Source organism: Hyperoodon ampullatus (genome assembly GCF_949752795.1).
Source record: "Hyperoodon ampullatus genome assembly, chromosome: 10".
NCBI lineage: Eukaryota > Metazoa > Chordata > Mammalia > Artiodactyla > Ziphiidae > Hyperoodon > Hyperoodon ampullatus.
This window is the reverse complement of record NC_136923.1, coordinates 30,541,893-30,565,836: the sequence shown is the minus strand read 5'-3', so window position 1 is coordinate 30,565,836 and position 23,944 is coordinate 30,541,893. Positions and strand designations below refer to the sequence as shown.

The window sequence follows — 23,944 nt, the reverse complement described above, 5'->3', positions numbered from 1 at the left end:
TGACTTTCAGAAAACGAATACTTTTTTTTACTCAAGGTAGGCCCCAAGATTTCATGGGCACACTATTTATTAAGACATCTCAGAAGATGCATGAGTCCCTTGACATTGTGTAAAAATTTGGAAAGGAGATTGGCTATAGCTTTCTATCAGAGTCTTAAATCTGTGATCTCCCAATAGTAAAACACCATTAATGGAAAGAGAGAATTCTCTTTGCCTGGCCTGAGCTTCCTGGCAGCCAAAGCCAAGGGGCCAGTTTACCAAATAGCAGCCAGGAGAGGAGGCCCAAGTGAAAGGAGAGCCTGCCTGGGTGTGGCTGAGCTGTTTCAGGGCTCCTTGCAGCCTGACAGGAGTCTGAGAGTTGAGCCTGAGGGCAACGGGACTCCCTGGAAGGGTTTTGATGTTTTAAAGGATCGGGTTTGCCTTCCTTACAAACTATCTCCAGCTGCTCTGTGGAGATTGGCTTGCAGAGGGGCAGGAATGGAGAGGACAGTGGACAGAGGGGACAAGGGCCTGGGGTGGGCTGGACGGAAGGGAACAGACTGGAGCGGTATGTAGAAGGTGATGGGGAGTCGGGAAGAGAGACCCAGAGGTTGGACCAAGTGCCTCAAGGGTCCTCTCCACTCGGGCTTTAATGTTTGTGCAACCACCACTGTAGGGAGTGAGTGTGGCTGCTTTTCTGCATCCTCATTATTTCTTGAGTGAGGCTCTTGCGGTGGGGGGGCGGGTTCTGAGCGATGATGAAGTAAACGTACAGTCTTACCTGCGTCACTGAAAGTAGCCCCGCAGCGCCGCAGCTTCGGCTGCCATCTCCTCCTCTGATCTCCACAAGGCTGGGGAGTCCTCCTTCTCTTTGTCATGTTTCTGGAGCTTTGGAGAAGAAAACTAGGCTCATTAATAGGCCCTTGGGATCTCCGTGAACAAGTCTTGGGGAAGCGGTCGAACAGCATTCGCAAATCAGAGGCCGGGGGCGCGTGTGTCTTCCTTTTCATTGTATTAGTTGCCAGAATTTGAAAATGGGGCGGTTTTGTGTACAAATCCACATTTCCAGCTTTTGTAATACAATAACTAGATTAGGCTGCTATATGTGGTCCCTTCACCACCTTGTAGTTATCTGCTGAGGTTGGGAGTGGGCGTCACAGACGGGGGACATCCTGCATTTACCAAAACCCTCACCACTCTCAAACATTGCGCTTGGCCAGCATCATCCATTGGTTTTGCTTCCCAGACGCTGAAGGCATTACGTTTGCCACCTACCCACAGTCGTTCCCCAAGCTGGCCTGGGGTTTACGGCCTCTGCTCTTCAGCTTAGCCTCTTTTATATGAGCTCTAGCAGTTTTGCTCAGCAAACCAAAACAGCCCCGGGCTAATTTATGAGAATAATGAATAGAAGGGCCATGAGTACTGAGTAAGAAATAAAAGAGTACACGCATTAAAAGAGGCTTCAAGCAGGCAAACAGTAAAAAACAAAGAAAAACTAAATAAAAAATTAAATGAGGAAGCATCAAAAAATTAACAGTTGGTCTTAGACAAAGGAACCCTTTTAAAATCCTCTTCAGATACCCATATTTATTTAAAAAACATTTTGTCTATGTCTCAGATTTATATATTGAGTGAATAAAATTTCAATTCTATCAGAGAGAGAGAGGGTGTTGTCAGAACTCTCTTCTTTAGAAGAGGTCAGTTTCCCCCCTTAGTCTCCTATTGCAATTTAGTTTTATTAACTAAATTTGTTATTCCTGTGCGTGGCTCTAGACACTGTAAAATGCTGAGGGTATAAATTCTTACAGGAGGCACAATGTACTATTTCGTGCTAAGTCATTTGAGGAGATTGAGGCAAACTAATAGCACCAATGATAACTAGTGTTCATGATATAAAGGGCAGTTTCTTCTTCACGTATTATTTCCTTGTGCATCATTTCATTTAATCCTTACAATAGCCCATACACAAGGCAGGCACTGCTTCACTCCTCACCAAGGAAGAAATTGAGTTCCGAGGAAGTCCATTCACCTATTGGAGATCACCCAGCAAGGAGCAGTAGTGCCAGGGGTGTCCCCGGCAAATTTTGCCTTTTAGTCTATCCTGGAGGAAGTGCAGTGCCACCAAAGAGTGACCAGCTCCACAGATCCTGCTGCGGCTCCCTGGGTACCGTCACCCAAAAGCCAGATCTTTGACAAAGGAGCCTGCCGACTCAGGAAAAAAGCCTCACGACTAAAATAGTGGAGTTTTGCTATTTCAGACCCATCTCACTCTCCCTCTAACCCAGAGACACCCCCTGCCCCCAACCCTGGCAGCTTGCAGCAGATGGAGAAATGTCCCCATTATTTCAGAGCAAACTTTGATACAGAAGGCAAAACAGTGAGGGAACAACGATAGCCTGGCCCTCCAGCTGAGCACTATTTCTACGCGGCGTAAGTTTGAGCCTAAATGAGTTTCATTAGCATATAACCAGGACACAAATATGTCATGGGTCTTCTGCTCAGAATCTGGCTGCCAGCACGCTGGTTTTACGTTTTGCCACGTAGATTTAATTCTCCTTAGTGGAAGAAAACCACATTTTAAGAAGTCATTTCCCTCCTTGCAGAAGCAGATATGACGCAATGGCTACAGGCGAGGCCAACGGGATTGCTATTTTTCTACTCAGGAACTGACTTTCATTTTGATGCTAGCTTTAGGTCTGTTATAAATCCATCTTGTAACAATTCAATAGGATGACAAAGAACGATGCGAAGCCCAGAAAATATGGCCCTCCCACTTCTGGTACTGCCATCGGAAGATGCTGAAATCTAGCATTAAGTGGTCTCAGCACGCAGATCGTACCAGATGAACGCAAATAACGCAAACGTTAATGCCTCCTTGGTTATTAGGCTCCTGTCTGCTTTTGTCATATGCCTTACAGATGGCAACGTTGTGCCAATGCTTATAAGTTGTCTATGGAAAACAGGAAATAAGTCAAACAAAAACTAATTGTATTTGCAAAGCTCTGTTGTATACAGTTTTTAAAACTTAGGGGTTTCCCTCCTAAAAGCCCCAGATGGAAGCGTGTAGCTTTCCTTAGAACAGCCGTGCTCAACCCCGGCTGCCCGCTGCAATCACATAGAGAACTTTAAAAACTACAGATGCCTGGCTCTGCCCCAGGGATTCTGATTTAATTGGTCTGGGGGGCAGCCTGGGTGTGGGGATTCTTTTCCAACTTCTCCGGCACTTGAGAAGCAGTGCATTTGAGAGAAGTTTGTGTGTATAGACAGAGGCCATACACGTAACAGAAATAATACCTTTGCCTTTAAGCCCGTTGCCTACGACTCAGTCGACAGTATGGAGGCTTTCCTTTGCAAACCCTGCTCTGGCACTGTAAAAAGGGAGTAGTGAGAGGTGTGATTAGTGATGTGTGTGACACGTAGTAAGAGGTGCTGAGTGTTTGCTGCTGCTGCTACCATGACTATTATTAGCATTATTATTATTACTATAGGCTGGATATACTGTCCCCTGACAGTGACCAATGACCAACCCACAGAGGTTGTTTCCAGGGGTAAAAGTGCCTTTACCATCTTCATGGTTTCCCAGTGACCTTTATCTTTTGGACCTTAACTACTGTGTGAAAGGATTAACAGCCATGATCAGAATTCAAACCAAACCAAACTAATCTAATCAGACATTCAAGTCTGAGGAGGAAATTTAGCTCCTTCAGCCCTAAAATACCAGCAATAATTCCTACCTCTCAGAGTTGTTGTAAGAAGCGACTGAAGTATTACTGGAGGCTCCTGACAGGTAAAGGTTAAGGTCCTTAAAGTAAAAAGCATGTGGTGAAGGTCAAATGCAGTCAGAATTACTCTGGGAGCACAGCTGCCAGATTTAGCAAATAAAAATACAGGGCACTCAGTTAATTTGTTTTACTATATCTCATGCAGTATTCGGGACATACTTATACTAAAAAATATTCGTCGTGTATCTGAAATTCAAATTTGACTGGACATCCTGTATCTTATCTGGCAACTCAGTCTTGGAGACCCCTTAGGAAGGGACCATAGGAAGTGCTTGGTTTGATTTCGGATGTTCCCCAAACCACCTAGCTGTGAATCCTAGAGAAGATGGAGGAGACTGTCCGAAGGAAGGTCAAATTCAAGGCTAGCATTTTATGCATTCTGGGGCTTATTATTATTTTTGCATGAAATGCAGAGGAAATCATTAGCACTGTTTAAAATCCACAGCTCGTCTGTTCTGAGATGCACAGTTTTTCCCATTGTAACATCTCTGAAGTCAAAGCATGTCCTACAATCAACGGTGTGTCATAATTTAATTGGCAGTGTTTTTCTTTCTTAGTAGGACATAAAATAACAGTAGTTCTTTCCACTAGGGTGTCTGGGATTCAATGCTGTATAGTTCTCCATCTCTTTCCTCCCTGCTGTGAGGCCACAGAAGTTAAATCATGAATATGCTCAGCACCAAGGCTGATGTAACATCTATTCCTTCCCTTCTCCTTACGCAACAGCAAGAGTTGACACTCTTTTCAGAAGCGTGGTGCTTTGAGGAAGGCTCATGCCAAAGTTACAAAGTTTGCAGAAAGTCGAACCAAAGTCTTTATTCACATTGCACAGAGGGAAGTCTGTGATGGCTCCTCGAAGTGAATTCTATTTCTATACAGCTTTGAAAAGAGATTAAAAAAAATACCTGTATCTGCAGTCTTCCTGCTTTATCTGCCTGAAATGATTTTGGGGGAAGGTAGTGTTAACAGGATTTCTGATTGAAGTACTGATACGTGTCGATTTTGACACTGTGCTACTTCCTGTGCATTGAGTGTGTTCTCATGAGGCATGTGGGGCAGTGATTAATTCCCTGATGTAATGCTCAAGCTGCCTTGACTATTGACATTTTTATAGCTCTGTGATGGAATACAGTAGGAGGAATGATTCACAGTAATTTAAACGTTTTTTTTTCAGAATTTAGAACTAACCTGTAGTAAAATGCCAAATTATTTTCAAAGAGCAGAAAAACAATTTAAAGCCACTTCTCAAAGAAGCCAGTGGCTGAATATAAACTTGGGTGGTGGTCTAAAATTCACCAGTATCTTTCATTGTTTAGTTTTGTAAAACAATATAAAGAGCGGAGAGTTTAAACCATTTCTTACAGGTTGATGGTTCTGCTCAGACAGGTGTTTATATAAAGTATTGCAAGGAAAATAATTTCAATGGGAAGTAAATCCTTAATTTTTTTAGATCTGACCCTCTGTTACTGCTTTGAATTTAGCCAATAAGCCTTTGATGAGCACATGATATACTCCAGGCACCGTTCTAGCTCTTATGAAAGCTATAAAGATGAATAAGACAAAAACCGTTGCCTTCTGGGGTTCTCACCACCCAACAGGGCAGATAGATTCATACACACATCATTTAGTCCAAGTCAGTATGGTATAAATGCTGGACTAGAACTTCTACCATAGTGCTCTCAGGATATCTGGGGGAGACAATAAATCTTACTGGGGTAGGGTTGACTTTAAAAAATCAGGATTTGCACTGGCTTCAAAGATGGTGATGGGATTTTAAGGACAGGGTTGTTCTGGGCAATGGGAACAGCTTCAGCAAACACATGAGGTATCTGCCAGCTCTCCTGTAACCTGTGCCCATCGCCAGCTTCACCCTCCTCTGGTACTACTCTTTCTTTCGTGACGAATGCTGCCCTGGCATCCTAGCCATGCCTGCCCATCTATCAGAGTTGTTGAGAGAGCTGAAACTTAGTTGCCATTTTGAGAAGCTTTAACATTCCATTGCTTAAAGAAGGGACCCACACCCCAGTGGCCCAAAAGATGGCCTCCAGTTCTACAGTTCAAAACTGCAAAAAGTTTTGAACCCTATTGAGGAAGATATTCCCCTCCCAATCACCTTTCAGTCATCTAAGTAATCAAAAAGAAAGTCTCCGTCGGTATGAGCTTGTCCTGAACATGGTACCAGTGTGACCTCTAACAGAATGAGAGGTGCCATCCAGACTCTAGCTAGAATATAATACTATTTTATTTAAATCTTCTTTATTTGAGGCTTATCTCCCATTTATGATGCCATCTCAAGTTTCCTTTTAAAGTAAATCTAAGTTAAAAATAAGAGTCAATTTAGAAAATATATTAAGTAAAAATGTGGGAAACATGGCATTCACCTTGGGAGATGGTCCAGAGGTGGGAATTGGAGTGGAGATGGGGGAAGTGACTGCAAACGTAAGCTTGGGCCTTTTAGAACATGCGACAGCCATGTGGGTGTGGTTGTTTTTATTGATTGGAACAGTAGAAGGCTCCAGAATTTTTTTTTTTTATGACAGATGCTTAGAAGTCAAAATAATTTCATATGATAAGAGCTCTGAAGAGAATCAGAGCAGAGTGATCTGCAGGGATGGTGGCACTTTGGGGGAGGGGTGTCTGGAGCAAGGCCTCATGAGGAGGTGCCATTTCAGCTGCGACGTGAACAGTGATTTGAGGTCCATGAAGCAAAGGGCTAGGAGGACAGCAAGTGGACAGCAACCTGGAGGGAAAAGGAAGCTTGGCATTTGAGTAACTGGCTGGAAGAGTAAGTGCGGGAGATAGCAGGTCCCTTACAGCTGGTGGGGATGGCTAGGAGGTTTGGATTTTATCTTTGGTGCAGTGGGAAGATATTAAAGGGTTAGAAGCAGGGAAGCAAAAGGACTAGAATAACTTTTTATAAAGAATAGCCCGGCTGGAGGAGATGGAAACAACCTAAGTGTCCACCATCGGATGAATGGATAAAGAAGATGTGGCGCATATATACAATGGAATATTACTCAAACATAAAAAGAAACGAAACTGAGTTATTTGTAGTGAGGTGGATGGACCTAGAGTCTGTCATACAGAGTGAAGTTAGTCAGAAAGAGAAAGACAAATACCGTACGCTAACACATATATATGGAATCTAAGAAAAAAAAAAGTCATGAAGAACCTAGGGGTAAGACGGGAATAAAGACACAAACCTACTAGAGAATGGACTTGAGGATATGGAGAGGGGGAAGGGTAAGCTGAGACAAAGCGAGAGAGTGGCATGGACATATATACACTACCAAGCGTAAAATAGATAGCTAGTGGGAAGCAGCCGCATAGCACAGGGAGATCAGCTCGGTGCTTTGTGACCACCTAGAGGGCTGGGATAGGGAGGGTGGGAGGGAGGGAGGGAGATGCAAGAGGGAAGAGATATGGGAACATATGTATACGTATAACTGATTCACTTTGTTATACAGCAGAAACTAACACACCATTGTAAAGCAATTATACTCCAATAAAGATGTAAAAAAAGAAAAAGAATAGCCCGGCTGGGGAATTAGAGGGAGACAAGCTAGTGCAGCAGCCAGAGAAGAAGTGCTGGGAGCTGGGAGGCTCACGAGCATGGGGTGGAGTGGGGCTCAGGTGCCCACAGTCAGGGTGGTGGTGGGTCAGTGCAGTGTGTGCAGTTAGTGAGAAGGCTCGGCCCCTCCCTCTACATGGACCTCTGCCTCTGATGCTTCCCTCCAGGCACTCTGTAAAGCACACATTGATCCTGGTCCCCTGCTCAAGGCTGCTCTGAACCAGTGTGAAAAATCAGTCCGTTTCTGCTCAATACGTGCAGAACACTTCCCAAAGTCCCTAAGAACGCTTTCTGGGCCATTTAGATTGGCACTGAGTTATATTTCATGATCTTGATGCTGTCTCACTTTCTCTGTCTCTCTCATACACATACAGCCAGCATCCTTTGAGCACATATTTTGTCCCCAAACACTGAATGTCCTTTCTCTAAGTACTGGTTATTGAGCAGATTATCACCACTTTGGGCTTTCTCGGTGTCCTAATGAATCACCTTTTGCTTTCACTTGAGGCAAAAAAAATGACTTGTGTCATCAACCTCTTGCTGCCACTTCTGCTTCTTTAGAATCCTGAGATTCTTCAAATATTTCCTTGGGCAAAAATATGTTCATTTCCTCCCTTCTTTCTCTCCATGGGAGGGATCCTGTGAGCTAAAGCTCTGGACTAACCACTAGATTACTGCAACCAAATTACCTGCAGTTCCCTCTGTTCACTGTTGAGTTTCCATAGCCCAGTTCTTTGCCCTTTATGGAGAGAAATTCTGGTAATTGATGGCGCATTCATCCTTTGATTAGTTGCCAAAGCTTTGACTTGAGCCTAACTTGCTTGAGTAGAAGCAAAAGTTTTTTTAGTGCTGCCAATGGGGCCAAAATGCTGAAATAAACTATTAAATTAATTAATGAAATCCTACTTTCAAGGAGCATAGAGTGTTGATGTTTAAGAATTTGTAACCCCCAGAAGTATTTGCCAAACCACTGTACTATCACAGAACCCAATTGCTGATCCAATTATCCATTAAAGTATCACATTGTCAAGCCGATTGCCAGAGCGGCAAGTGAGACTGCCAGCATCACAATTTGGATGAGATACTACTCAACTGACTAAACTGTGAATGGTCTTCAGAGCATCCCATACACCCTAATCACCTGTACAAACCCAGCTGAACAATTCTGGCTTGCTGGGGTGCACACCTGCCATCAGAAAATCGCTTTAATTGGTGGGACATTAAAGTTTGCAGTTTTCCATCAGAAGCTTGTTAGGAGCAGTTCAGCAAAAAGCAACTGTGGCTTCTGGCCCTAGGCAGAGTTGATTTTCATTAAAACATCAAAGGGGTCACTTCCGGTCAGGGGAGCTAGCCATGAAACTAACCTGAAATGTGCATCTGAGAAGGGAGGCCCCCCTGGGTCTGCCGTGCTGCAGGCCACCGTCTAGAACTTCCTGACAACGTGACATCAGGGCAGTTGAGGAACAGGACTCAGCAACGGGGCTGTGAGGGAGCACTGGGGGGTTGATACAGGAGTCTCCGCATTTGAGAATCATTGGCCTAGACAGAGTGAAGGGCAAACTCGGCTTATTCTTAGGACACCCCACTGCTAAAATTTTCCTCATAGCTTACTATAGCGAGCTTCATGTTTAATCCTGCCTAATAGCAGGGCTTAGCATTTCAGCTGACAATCCCATTTACAGCGGTAACCTGGCTGCGAGGGTTCGGTAGAGAAATCGATCGCGCTCACCCAGGAGTTCTTTGCTCTTCCAATTATTAAAAAAAAAAAAAAATCCAAAAAAAAAAGCACGCAACAATAGCTGATTTGGTAACAAGCCTCCTGTCTAGTTCCAATGCTTATGGTAGAAATCACCAAATCACAGTAACATCCATCTTTGTATCCTCGCTGCTTGCTGTGTCTGACACCCAGGAGTAGGTTTTCAAGAAACATTTGTCAAAATAGGTCTCTAAGTTACAGCTTCCCTCCCAACCTACTGGCTGTGCAAGTTCATCATCCCCATTTTCCAGAGGCATCATCCAAGGCTCTTAGGAATGTAAGTCAGGAGAACATCGCATGGCTAATTAGGAACAATCATTGGTTCGGATTAGAAATACAGTTTGCTGGCTCCTCGTACACTCACTCAGGGATCCACTCTGTAAATTTTCCTTTGGTTAATATTTTTGAAAACATGGGTACTAAAGCAGTCCAGAAAAGAAAACCAAAGTTGCAGATAGAGATCAGCCTCTGAGCTGGGGTGCCTCCTCTGCGGGTGGGGGGCAGTTGTCTCCTAGGGCAGTTTTCGGTTAATAATTGCTGGTCGCTGACGCCTCGCCCCAGGCTCCACCCTATCTGAGTTTCCCTGGTTTTTCCGTGGGTAGGAAATTAGTGAAGTCACAGGGACTAGAGATTTCTACCAGTTTGAGTTCCTCAGGCCTCCTGTTTCTAAAAACATGCCCACCGAGAAATGAAATGAAGCGCCCTTGGAAAGGGAGGTTTGTGATGAAGCAAACTTCAGAGAAGGAAGCATTTATTCAAAAAGCAATTTCCTCAGCCAGCCACGCTCTGTAAGCCTTTTCTCCCTCCGTGTTTAGGATACTGGTGTTTGAACAAGAGTGTCCTCCTCCTTTCTCCCTAGAGTGATGTCAACCTGTGGTACTCAGAATGAGGAAAGGGAAAAGGCAAAGGGCCAATTTCAGGTTTCGTTTGAATCTCCTGAAGTTTTTATTTTCTATTTGCTCCTGCTACAGTATGGCTTTTTTTCAAAGGCGCCTTACAGAAACTTTAGAAGCATGGTCCAGGCGAGACAGCTTATCCCCGAAGAGGGTGCTAAGACAGTACACCACCAACAATTCACCGTCATAGACATGGCCTCAGAATCCTGCTTAACACAATGCTCCAGGCAGCTACAACTGGGCCTCAAAATAAAACCCATTTGGAGAAGCTGAACTAGGTGAGGGGGTTGCAAATACGGGTCCCCCAAATACTGGAAACTCATTTGTCTGCAGAACTCATTCGATTAATCAACAAATAGTAAGAGGCCTTCCATGTGCTGGCACAGTGCATTGCACCGTGCAGGCTGGGCAAGGCTGAGTGTGTTCAGGAGGCTTACATTCGAGGAGAGAAGGCAGGCAATTAGCAAGGAATCAAATCTATTACAACCCTGAGAGAGAATAATAAAGAGAACTATCAGTACATTAGATGGTATGATCAGGGAAGACTGCTCCGAGGAGGGAACAGTTAAAGCTGAGAGCAATCAGCAAGTGCAGACACGCAGAGAAAGACGGAGGTATCTGAACGCTCTCTGAACTGGCTGAAGGCCAGGGACTGAAGCCGAGGGAGGAAGCACCCAAAGAAAGGGCAAAAGAAGCAGGTGCTGGGCTTCCCTGGTGGCGCAGTGGTTGAGAGTCCACCTGCCGATGCAGGGGACACGGGTTCGTGCCCCGCTCCGGGAAGATCCCACATGCCGCAGAGCGGCTGGGCCCGTGAGCCATGGCCGCTGAGCCTGCGCGTCCGGAGCCTGTGCTCCGCAACGGGAGAGGCCACAACAGTGAGAGGCCCGCGTACTGCAAAAAAAAAAAAAAAAAAAAAAAAAAAAAAAAGAAGCAGGTGCTTCTTCCTCCCTGTAGGACCAGCGGCGCAAGTGCTGGAAGAGAAGAGGGACTGGATGATTCACTGGTCGCATCACCTTTGTTCAGCACCCAGTTTTTCTAGGCTCAGAAGAATAGCAATCGGGCGAAGACACAGGGAGTCCAGACTTGGCGAGGTGAAGGAGGGGAGGCCAGTCTGGCCTTGGAGCATGGGCAGTGCCGCTCCCTGGCTTGAGTTTTGCTTACTGGGTCTCTCCCTCACCTTAACATCAGGTCTTGCTAACGGGAAGCTTTCCACGGGAAAGCGGATGAGCAGCAAGTTATTTGCACAAGTGGTGACCACCATGGAGCAGCGAGGATGCTGGCTGACCTCGGAAACTTCTCTCTGAATGTCCAGCATATGTTTGGCAGAGCTGAAAGGGCTCCCCTAGCACCAGCCAGCCAGCCAGGTGCCTGGCACCGGGACCACGTGTGGGCGGATGAGAAATGACTAACAGAAAACCTATATTCCAGGGGTGCTCACCACTCCGCTGGATTGGTCATGCTTCCTTCTGCATACAAGACGATCGTTCTGCCTCTGGTTACAAAACTGCACCCTCTGAAGCTGCTGTGCACCCCTTGGAAGTAACCTACCCTCCGTGACTTGCAAACCCATTCATTTCTGATGGAGCTGTTCCAATGCCCTTCAAAGAACCTGGCTGGTGTACACTGCACAAACAAATTAGGAGCCAGCCTTTCCCAAATGCCTCTCTCTATTTCATTTAAAAACCTTCTTTAATGAAGACATAAAAGCCTTGGATGCGGCTGGAACGCTAAGCTTACCAGGCATGACAACAGATCTTTGTCACAGAGGATTTCAAATGCCTTTAAAAACAAAAGAACAAAAAAACCCCAGAATACTCAAAAGAAACTGAGATTTCCTTGTTAATGGGCTCAGTTGTTCATTTTATATACCCTATAAGTGACCATAATCCAGAAATCAGCACAGACAATGGAGATATAAGGCAACTGCAAACACAAACACACACATACACAGCTTCACCTGAGTGAAAAATTAAAATGCAATACCAGGCTCATGACTTTTTTGAAGAATCAGGCTAGAAAAAAGATACCCTCACCTTTTTCAGCTTCCTACTGTGCATCTCTCAATTATTTATTACTAAGATGATCAAAAGGCACTATACACACACACACACACACACACACAAATACAAAAATCCCAGGGTTGGCTCACATATATATATGGCTTGATTTTAAAATATTAGTACCTTTGATATTCCCATTAAAGCTGAAAATATTATTACTGGGAGTTATAACTTCATGTATGAAAAACCCATAAAAATCTTTTGAGAGTCCTAATCTTTTAATTAATCTCACCTCAGTGCAGCTCAAGGGTTTGGAATTTGTTTGGTTGGTTTTAAAAGATAAAAGATCAGAATGCTTTAAAGTAGCTTTTTGTAATTTCAGGTATCTATTTAAAGGTCCAGAAACGAATATTCGAAAAAAGCTTGGTTCTAGAGTCAGGATTTAAAACACATATTTAAAGTTCCCTGGTCCAAACAGCATGTGACATCTGTATCCCTTCTGCCACATTGCTGCCAAGGGGCACACTCATGCCCTGCCTTGAATGTTCCAGGGATGAATATACTACTGCTCCTCAGACAGTCTGACCCTAGTTGACAAGCTGTGCTAGGAGACCATCCTTCCTCACCCTGAGTCTAAATCTCCCTTCCCCCAACTTCTACACATAAGTCCTACCTTCAGCTCTTAGAGTCACACCACACAAGATCAAGTTAATGTAAAGATATTACTTTTGAGTACTGATGAATTTGAGCTATACCTAAATCTGGCAATACTGCAGGCTAGAGAGGACGTAAACCCTCAGGAGTGCGCTGGCATTGCCTGTGAGAGAATATATTGAAACAGCCTCTTTGGGAAACAGTTTGGCATTATCTCCTAAAGCTGGCATTCACAGTACCCTAAAAACCCAGCAATACTACACCCAGGTATGTACCCGAGAGAAATTCTTGCCCACATACATGAGAATCTTCAAAGTAGCTCTGATGAAAACAGCAAAAGCCTGGACATGGCCACTTATTCAGAAAGTAGATGAATAAAATGTGATATATTCATATGATGGAATATTACACAGTGATCGAAATAGTTGTTTGATAGAACAGTTAGCCCATGTGGACTAATCTCAATAACATACTATTAAGGAAAAAAAAATTCCCAAGAGATATTATGCAGCATGATACTTTTTTATAAAGTTGAAAAGTATATATTTTTGAGTTGTTTTTTAGGAATGCATAGAGACGCCTAAAACTAGGTAAAAAGGAGTAAAGGAATGGGGACTATGGGATTCAGGGTGATGGACAACTCAGTATGGGGGAGGGTGGGGAAAAGATGGGGTGTAGTCTTATCACATGGTTAGATATAGGATATGGTACATGCATACAATGGAATATCAGTCATAGAAAAGAACAGAATAATGCCATGTGCAGCAACATGGGCGGACCTAGAGATTGTCATACTGAGTGAAGTAAGTCAGAGAAAGACAAATATCATATGATACCGCTTATATGTGGAATCTTAAAAAAGGGCACAAATGAACTTATCTACAAAACAGAAATAGAGTTACAGATGTAGAAAACAAACTTATGGTTACCAGGCGGTAAAGGGGGTGAGAAGGGTAAATTGGGAGATGGGGATTGACAGACACACACACTACTATATATAAGAAAGATAACCAATAAGGACCTGCTGTATAGCACAGGGAACTCTACGCAGTACTCCGTAATGGCCTATATGGGAAAAGAAGCTAAAAAAGAGTAGATATATGTATATAACTGATTCACTTTGCTGTACAGCAGAAACTAACACAACATGGAAAATCAACTATACTCCCATAAAATTGTTTTAAAAGGGAAAAAAAAATCGTAGCTTTTGTTTTGAGTGATGCATGTGAAGATACGCGTTAGCCATTAAAACGTAACTACTTAAATAACTACATGAAAGCAGGCCGTGAGTGAAAGCAAACAAAGATGACCATCCTCAGGCAACACTTAGAATTACACCACAGGATGACTGTAATTTCCCTCACTATGGAAATCCAGCTTCCCTTCTGAGACCCTCCATAAGAATTACAACATGGTAGCACTTGCCATGTAAAAGCACCGAAGTTATTAACTGGATTCCAGATGTCTAAAATTGATGTATCCCTTCACTGAATCCCCCCACCCCCCAGCCCAGGATCTATTTTGGATATAACACTCCACACAGGATGCTGTTCTTAATTAAAACTGCTCTGCCTTAAGAGCTTTATGTCTGCGAGATAGTCATCCAAACACTCTCCCCTCCATAGATTTGCTCTTATGCCCTAATCTCCGAAGCAAAAGTAATACTTGCCTGGATTTTAATAAACATGTCTGCAGTAGTAATATAACTTTCACATGCTTTCTACATTTCATAATCTCTCTTAGTGCTTTTCCTTATGCTGACTGCCACGCCAAGGCTGGATTTTAAGGGCTTTGTAGCAGCTCTGTCTCCATTTCTGGTGCCCACCTTGGGGGGCAGCGAACAGTATGCTGATTGCTCTTTAGGTAGGAAGCACAGACATGATGTTGAAAAAGCCATTTACTATCCAAGCTACTTTATTCCTCTCCCTCTTTAATTTTTGACTTTGACTCCAGCTCACTGACCTTAGACTGAAGCACAGTAGCCAAGTTATCAGTCCAAGATCTGCGAGTGTTCCTAATTGGCTACTCAGATGGTGTCTACCAGATGCCAAAATTAAAAATTTTAAAAATCAAGCAAACTAATGTTTTGGCACCCAAGAGGCAAAACAACCTGCTAAGGGACTAGTCCTTTCACTTTGCAAATGGTTACTCGAGCCTTGGGTGGAGAGGCAACTCAATCTACTTATAAAAGGAGCCAGATTTGGGAACTAATTCTTCAGCTAAAAGGCAGCTGAATCAGGAGGAACAAACACAGCTCTAAGGAAAAGGAACCCCTGTCCATGGCCGAAGGAGAGATGCTCTTGGTCCAATACTAGGGACCCTGCTGCTCTAGGGAAGTGGAAAACATCAAAGAGCCCAAGAATCAAGATGGCATAAATTTGTTGTTGTTCCACTACTTTTTTTTTTTTTTAATTGATGGAACTCTGGTGAGTGCTTGCTAAGCGCCAGGTACAGAGATGATCTCATTTAATCCTTTTAACAGCACCTACCTCATAGTGCTGCCATCTCCATTTTCAGACGAGGAAATTAAGGCTCAGAGATGTGATCTTACAGCTTATGGGTTGTGGCCCTTCAGGGCCCGCTCCCTCAACCTGCATTCCCTCTCTCATAAAACACTGCCGAACATTCACTAAGCAATAGGGATTAGGTTGAAGTATCTCCATCAAAGCACTTTTGTGAATGGAATCTCCTTGGATCAACTTTGGGGTAGGTAGAGGCACAGTGTCATTGTCCCCATTTTACAGAAAAGGAAACAAAGGTTGAGAGAGATTAAGTGAATTGCTTGAGTCTTCTGCAGTCTTGGACTGAAAGCCTCAACATGTTTCTCTACTAAAAACGACCTTCGATTAATAAATAACAGGGTGGCCTGCCTCTAGTTTCTGAATTGGAACATCACAACTGAAGAAGCATGTATTGGGGGATCTCTTATTAAAAAACAGAACCTAAATTATAGGCGATGGATCAGGGCACTTTCAGCTCAGTCTTTTAACCCTTGCCATCTGTGCTCGGTCCTGAGTTACTGGTCCTTGACCCGGCTTTCTTGGAATGATAGGCCCTCATTTACCATTTCACTCTCATCTCTCAACCCTTCACACTGTTTCCATCCTATCTGAGTAGGAGTGGTTCTTTTTTTTTTTTTTTTTTTTCTTTTTGCCGTACGCGGGCCTCTCACTGTTGTGGCCTCTCCCGTTGCGGAGCACAGGCTCCGGACGCGCAGGCTCAGCGGCCATGGCTCACGGGCCCAGTCGCCCCGCGGCATGTGGGATTTCCCCGGACTGGGGCACGAACCCGTGTCCCCTGCATCGGCAGGCGGACTCTCAACCACTGCGCCACCAGGGAAGCCCAGGAGTGGTTCTTTAAACAACCTGCCGCCTCTTTCACCACCAGCCCTTTGCACATACTAGTCTCTCTGCATGGAATACATTTCTTCTCCTGTTCCACCAAGGCTAGACTAGGTGGTCCTTGAATAAGGTTCTATTTCAGGACATTTATTGTGCTGTAAGTATCTTCCCCACTAAATTATAGGCAAAGCCACTTCTATGAGCAGTATTCAGTCTTTCCTTAACCTTCAAAACACTAATGCCACACGGCTCAATCTAATACCTTAGCAATGACCGGACAAAACCAGAGCTAGGCACATAGTAGTTCACTAAATACCTCTGGCCCAAATAAGCCAACTATAACAGATATTTAGAAGGGTGACACAGTTATAACCACCCCCAGTCCTCAAAAAAAGGTTTGATTATGTTCTCTAAACCAAACATTATAAGAGTAATGCAGGAATGGAGATGTACACTGTTAAAGAGGATACAGAACAAAATTAGGTTTCTTTGTAGCCCTCATCAATCTGAAATTTATCTGTTTTTACTTAATCACATTTCTATGGTATATAAACTTATGAAGAATCTGAGTAGAAAGCCAAACCTTGGGTGTCCCTAGTCTCTGCCCGTGGATCCCCAAAGGCATCTCCCCTCTTTCAAGGACAAGTGGAGAGAAAACTGCACAGCAAGCAGAAGGACAGATGAAAGATATCTTTGTGCCCACTTAGAGGTCAGCATTCCACCCTTATGTGTGATCCATAATTAGTGACAATTGCATTTTTTCAGAGTCTGGAAAAAAAAAAACCCAAGGCAGCTGACCTCAGTTGTCCCACAGCTAATCATCCTTTGAAGGAGACGCTTGAGAGAAAATGGAAACAGCAGGGTGGTGCCCAGGCTGTGATGCGGAGTATGCTGAGGGTGGTCCATGAGCACGGATGGCCAGATCCTCTTCCTGAGCTGGCCTGGTCCTGACACTCTCCCATCTTGTATTGGGTGAGGTGGGCATCAGCAGGCCACCCTGCAAAAGGCTTGGCATGATGCCCACCCGTTTCTACAAAGTTCCTTCTCGTTGTGGGCACTCTTCTACGAGGATTCCTACTTGTATATGTGCACAGGCTGCGTCAAATGCACTCTCCTTTGCCTCTGCTCACAGCGTATTACATTTTTAATCAGTATATATAATTACTTACCACAAGCTGCCAGGCCAGATTTTCTGAGCATCAGTCTAATTAACTTAAGCTTGATAATTATGTTTCAGATACCACAGCAGTACACACAGAATTTGCAGATTATGCCACCAGCTTATTTGATTCCAATAACATGTCTTCTCAGAAGGTGGGTTAGTTTTGATTTTTTTTTTTTATGGCCATCTGATAATTACCTAGGTTTCAAAGTTTTCCCTTAAAAATAAAATTAGTCTGCTATTTAAGACAGCTTCTCAAATCATTAACACAGACTGGACTGAAATAATAGATTTCTGTGTATTTGTACACACAAAAATCTTTTTTTTACTAATATAAGCTCAAGCTGAGGAAATATTAATATATAAAGAATTCTGATGGTCGAATAACAGAACTTTCCATGTTTTGACCGGTCTATGCTTTGCCTTTTCCATTTACACTTGTCTTGATGAAAAATAAGGGGGGGGGGGGGGGAAAAAGCAAAAGAAACAGAAAACCTCCAAGACTTACAGGCAAGAAAGGTCAGCTTCTGGTTGAATTAGGGCATGATAAACTCACATAAGGATAATAACCAACTTACAGAGGGTTTGCTATGTGCCAGGCACTGTGTTAAGCCCTTTTTGTGGATTGTCTCATCTAATCATCCTAACAGCCCTGTGTAGTAGGTATATGTTATGGGTTGAATCGCATTCCTCCAAAAGATATGTTGAATCCCAAACCCCCAGGACCTCAGAATGCAAGCTTGTTTGGAAATAGGGTCTTTACAGAGGTAATCAGTTTCAAAGAAGGTCATTACAGTGGGCCCTGATCCAATAAGACTGATGTCCTTTTACAAAGGGGAAATATGGACACAGACACAGCCACGTACACCGGGAGGATGCCACGTGAAGATGAAGGCAGAGATCAGGGTGATGGATCAACAGGCTAAGGAATGCCAGAGACCGCCAGCAGACCACCACGAGCTAGGAGAGAGGCCTCTGAAGGAACCAAACCTGCTGACAATGGGATCTCAGACTTCTAGCCTCCGGAACTGTAAGACAACAAAACTCTGTTGTTTAAGCCACAGAGTGTGTGGTACTTTGTTACAGAAGCCCTAGCACATGAATACAGTATGCATACTCATACTCCTCACTGTGCAGGGGCCAAGGCTCAGAAGAGCTGTGTGATGTGTCCAAGGCCACACAGCTGTCACAGGCAAGGACGGAGTCCACAACCAGGCTTTTCCGACTCCCAAGCTCATGCCCTTGGCCTCACCCACTGCTCTGCCACACTGAGTCGACCTAGGAGGGTGGAGAGAATCCATGCAACAAATCCCAGAAATGGCTGGCATGCTGTGACCATTTCAATGCTTCTAAATTAAGAGTAAGACTGAGGTAGTGAATGAGATACCATCTCACACCGGTCAGAATGGCCATTATCAAAAAATATAGAAACAGTAAATGCTGGAAAGGGTGTGGAGAAAAGGGAACCCTCTTACACTGTTGGTGGGAATGTAAATTGATACAGCCACTATGGAGAACAGTATGGAGGTTCCTTAAAAAACTACAAATAGAACTACCATACGACCCAGCAATCCCACTACTGGGCATATACCCTGAGAAAACCATAATTCAAAAAGAGTCACGTACCAAAATGTTCACTGCAGCTCTATTTACAATAGCCAGGACATGGAAGCAACCTAAGTGTCCATCGACAGATGAATGGATAAAGAAGATGTGGCACATATATACAATGGAATATTACTCAGCCATTAAAAGAAACGAAATTGAATTATTTGTGGTGAGGTAGATGGACCTAGAGTCTGTCATAAAGAGTGAAGTAAGTCAGAAAGAGAAAAACAAATACCGTATGCTAACACATATATATATGGAATCTAAGAAAAAAAAAGTCATGAAGAACCTAGGGGTAAGATGGGAATAAAGACATAGACCTACTAGAGCATGGACTTGAGGATATGGGGAGGGGGAGGGGTAAACTGTGACAAGGTGAGAGAGTGGCATGGACATATATACACTACCAAGAGTAAGGTAGATAGCTAGTGGGAAGCAGCCGTATAGCACAGGGAGATCAGCTCGGTGCTTTGTGACCACCTAGAGGGGTGGGATAGGGAGGGTGGGAGGGAGGGAGATGCAAGAGGGAAGAGATATGGGAACATATGTATACGTATAACTGATTCACTTTGTTATAAAGCAGAAACTAACACACCATTGTAAAGCAATTATACTCCAATAAAGATGTTATTAAAAAAAAAAAGACTGAGGTAGTGGCTGCTTCCAAGTTTATATGCAGCTTCTTTTATTTAAAACAGAAAATGACTGCTGGAAATACCTGCTTCCTTGTTTCCCGTGGGCAACAAAACAGAATTTACCTTTTCTCAGAGTGAGAGCAGCGGTGATATTTTGTTCTCTTCCCACCTCTAACATGAGAGGATAATGGACCAAAATATCACTTGCCAACTATGAAAGGCATAAGGGGAAAACCACAAATAAAATAGCTCAACCCAGGGAATAGCATCTGAGAGGGAAGGACAGATAGGCTTTCCCAAGATGTAATTCCAGATGGAAAAAGCAAGAGAGAGAACAAGTCTGCTTCACAGAGGCCACAGGCATGGAGTAATTCTTGGGAAGAGATGCAACCTTGGTTCGGGAAGGAAAGCATAGGAATAAGAAGAAGAAGAAGAAAAAAAAGACAATTCCGCAAGAATGTCTTTTGGAATGAATCTGATGGAAAGCTTGACGCCAGACAGAGGAAGGAAGCTCACATCCACTGAGGGCCTAATACAGCTGGTGTGCGTATGACGGTAAAAGCATTCAATCCCCCCACTCCCCGAGAATCTTGTGAAGTAGAAGCTATCACCTCCCTGCCACATCCCAGTTGACAGGAAATAGGGGCTCTGAGCAGTGAAACAATTAGCTCGAGGCCAGATGTCTCCCTGGCCCAGCAAATCACTGGCAATGCCTATGCAGAAGAACAATGCAAAGGGGTCATCCTAGGGACACTCTGGAAGAGTCTTCAGAAGAATTGCCTTGCACCTTCTAGACCAGTCCTGTTGATTTCTCTCTTAGTATGTGTACAAGCTCACATGTAAAACTACGGGCTATTCGTTATGGATCCTTTTCACAAATTACAAATTACATCTAAGTTCCTCTAGAATAGGAGTTCTTATTTTTAGGCATGTCAGCACCTTTGAGAATCTGATCAAAGATAGGACTCCTTTCCCTAGAAAAATATGTACATACAAACACACTCACTTTACATGAAACTTCCCTGGGGGATCCATGGCTCACAGCTTTTAAACCCACAGGGGATACCTACGTCCCCAAGTAGCCCAGCGATGTCACGGCACCACTAAGATATATTTTGTGCCGTTGGACACCTTGATCGGGGAAGTTCCTCTCCTCAGTCACGGCCTTGTATTTCTGGGTTACCACATCTGTCTCTCCCACTGTTGGGGAGCCCTACTGTGCTTTGTTCAGCTCTACTCCCCTCGCACTCAGCACTGAATCTGCAGTCAGAAGACCTGGACTTGGGATCTAGCCCCCTCTGGGCCATGCTGCTGCCACTCCTTGAATCTGTTTCATCACCTACACTATTAAATGGAGATCACACCATGGCTGGCCCTGCTTTTTCCCAAGGCTTCTGGAAGGAACATGTGCAACAGTACAAGTGAAAGCAATTTCTAAGAGAGCAGTGAGCACCTACTGTATGCAGGCACTGTTTTACACACTTTACATATATTAGTTTATCAGTCTTCACAGCTACCCTCCAAGGGTGGCACTTCTTGTACCAGGAAGCTGGGCCCAGAGAGGCCTGGGAACTGGTGCAAGCAGGCACAGGGCTGGGATGCAAACGGAGGCAGCAATGCCAGCACCAGCCTTCTTGACCACTGTGTCTCTCTAGACCAGGCAATGCCATGCAGATGCCTGAAACTGTTAGAACAAGAAGGGAAAAGGACCCCGCAGGCCCTTTATTCACGTAGTGGAGCTTGGGCAGGGGGAGTTGAGGAGGGAAAGGGCTCTATAGTCAGACCGCCAGAAAACCTCAGTGTTATAACTGCAACCTGCTTATGCCTCAAACCGCCGTTAACCGCCCTGAGCTCCTTGGTAGAGCCAGTCTGGCCTTTGATGTAGCCCTGGGGGGCCCCCCAGAAAATAATTCAGCACCCCCAGAAAGTGTGGAAAGTGCGTGATGAGGAAAATCTGGGCAACTGTGGGAGCACAGGACGGGGGTGAGTCATCTAGTCTGTGTGTGAGGGGTCAAAAAGCTATACATCTTCCCAGCCTTTACATTATAACAAAACCCCAAGATACCAGACTGAGCTCAATGCTAAGTGTCTGCAGCTTCACCACACTTAATGTACGACATTTCGAATTCTGCTTCGAGCACTTTTTCCCACTGTTCTTCTCTTAGCTAGCTCCTCCTCTTCCTTTGGGTTTCCATTTGAATCTAACCCCTTTAAAGAGCCTTCCTGGCACACCCTATGTTGCATGCAGAGGTTGGCCGTCGGCAGCCTTGGACTCCCAAGTGTGAACCACAGACCAGCACAGTGTGGGGGCTTGTTAGAAATGCAGAATCTTTTACTCCAGCTCGGGTGAGTGTTAAGTAATATAAAGCTGCCTCGTCCAGCTCCAGGAGCCACTAGCCCCAGATGGCTACTGAGCATTTGAAACAGGGCTAGTCGGAGCTAAGATGCACTATAAGTATAAAATGCACACCAGATTTAGAAGACAGGGCAAAAAAGAATGTGAAATATCCCAGTAATCATTTTTATAATGATTATCTATTGAAATGATAATATTTTTGGTATTTTGTGTTAAATAAAAATATTATTGAATATTTTACAAATTTTGATACAAATCACATTGTATCTACATTGGGCAGGGCTGCTTTAAAATGTGAGAAGTGCCCATTTAGGATAATGATCAGAAACCAGTGTTGGCAAACTACAGCCTGTGGGTCCAATCTGGCCCAGTACCAGTTTTGGTAACTAAACTTTCACTGGAACACGGTCACACTCCCTCACTACATATTGTCTGTGACTACCTTCGTGCTACAAGAGCTGGATTAAGTAGGTGCAACAGAAACTGAATGGCCTGCAGAGCCTAAAATATTGACCAGCTGGCCCTTCACAGGAAGAGTTTGCTGACCCCTAGTCAGCAGCATGGGTTCCAGAGGTGGACGCCCGGCTCCCAATCCTGTCTCCACCACCTTTTAGTACGTGAACTTGGGCAAGAGACTTCCTGTCTGTTTCTCAACTTCTGTATCTGAGAACAGGCATAAGAGTACCTATGGGATCAAGGTATTATAAAGATTAAATCAGTTGATAATGTGAAATTCTTTCAATTGTGCCTTGCGCTTAGTAGGTTCTCAATAAACATTTCCCCCACTGTTACTATCACTAGCAATCAATCATCACAAGTTATAATTAGACATTTTTGCTTTGTTACCTTTTGTCTTATGTGTTGCCCCACCAGACTAAAAACCCCAGGAGAGCAGGGGCATTTTCTATCTTGTTCCAGCTATTCACCTGAGCACCGTTTCTGGAGCATGATAGAAATTCAATAACTACTTGTTGAAGGAATGAGGCGCAGAGGAAAGTAATCTGCCTAAGGCTACACAGCCTGTAAGTGGCCAGGACTTGAACCTGGTTCTTTCTGTTCCCCAAATTCTTAACTTCCCCTGCTACACCGTGCAGTCTCTGGACCAGCAAAATCACCTGGGGGGGCTTGTTAGAAATGCAGAATCTTAGGCGCCACCCCAGACCTACTGAATCAAAACCTCTAACAAGATCTCCAAGAGATTCATGGGCACGTTTAAGTTTGGGGAGTACTGCTCTAGGCTCTAATTCCCAGTTAAGACTCTGCTTATTCACTCAACAAGTAATTAATGGAGCATCAGTCTTTCCCTGAGCACTCTGTTCAACCCCCTAACACCAGAGCTGATTATTCACCCCACTAAGGGCCTGGGGGTGTTTAGGTTCTGCAGTGAACGTTAATATGCTGTGTCAGAAAGTGTCCTTTCTCCTACCAGATTCAAACCACTGCAATGCAGGAATGACCTCTCCGCACAGAAATGCGCGTAACATTCCATGCCAGCCTCAACTGACCAAGCCACAGGCCCAGAGGATGCAGGGAGTGGAAAATCCACTCCTAAATAATTTCCCTCTGGGCAGCAACCTCAGCGAATGGGTTCCCCTCTGCATTTCACAGGCTACTGGCTGCACTGCCAAAATATACATCCATTCCTACATGTCATACCTCAGGCACCTTCCTTTTTGATTCTACGAATGAAAGCAAATCATCTCCCACTCATATTACAAACCAGTTAAAATTCTCCCCTCATTGACTCTGTTTTGTCTTACTTGTTGCCTGCCTCCAAGGTCCTACACTCTTTGCCTCACTATTTTCTTAGAAATGGCCCGTTGTGTGGCACTTCAGAGGACCTGGGTGCTTCAAATTAGCACAGAAACTTACAATGGATTCCCATTTGTCACAGCAAGAAGTTTCAAACTGTGGTCATCAGTTGAAAACTTTAAATTAGAAAAAGACTGATTAGCATGATTCTTAAAGGTCTGAACACTAAACTCACAGATGGCCTCTGAGAGGACCGATGGCGCATAAAGGAGATTAGGATAAATCTAATTATTTAGGGGTGTTCCCATTTCTGGAGGCAAGTGGTGAGCGATGGAGAAGAAGTGAAGGATGGACAGATGGATGTAATGAAGCCCCATTAAAGTCTTTTTGATTCCCTCTCACGGTGATGGAGCACATTACCCCATTAATGGTCCTGTGAGCTAACACAGTCA

The 23,944-nt window shown here is 44.2% G+C and overlaps 1 protein-coding gene across 2 annotated transcripts in view; it reads right to left on the bottom strand.

The window, feature by feature from the left end:
- Positions 1-765: 765 nt before the first annotated feature.
- FHIT (fragile histidine triad diadenosine triphosphatase) overlaps positions 766-23,944 on the bottom strand; it is a gene marked incomplete at both ends in the record, with an annotated part of 788,392 nt that continues 765,213 nt past the window's right edge. For both annotated transcript variants that reach the window (XM_079713100.1, XM_079713101.1), the window contains one exon: positions 766-867. In XM_079713100.1, the coding sequence (XP_079569226.1) occupies positions 766-867 (102 nt within the window). The remainder of the gene's footprint in view (positions 868-23,944) is intronic.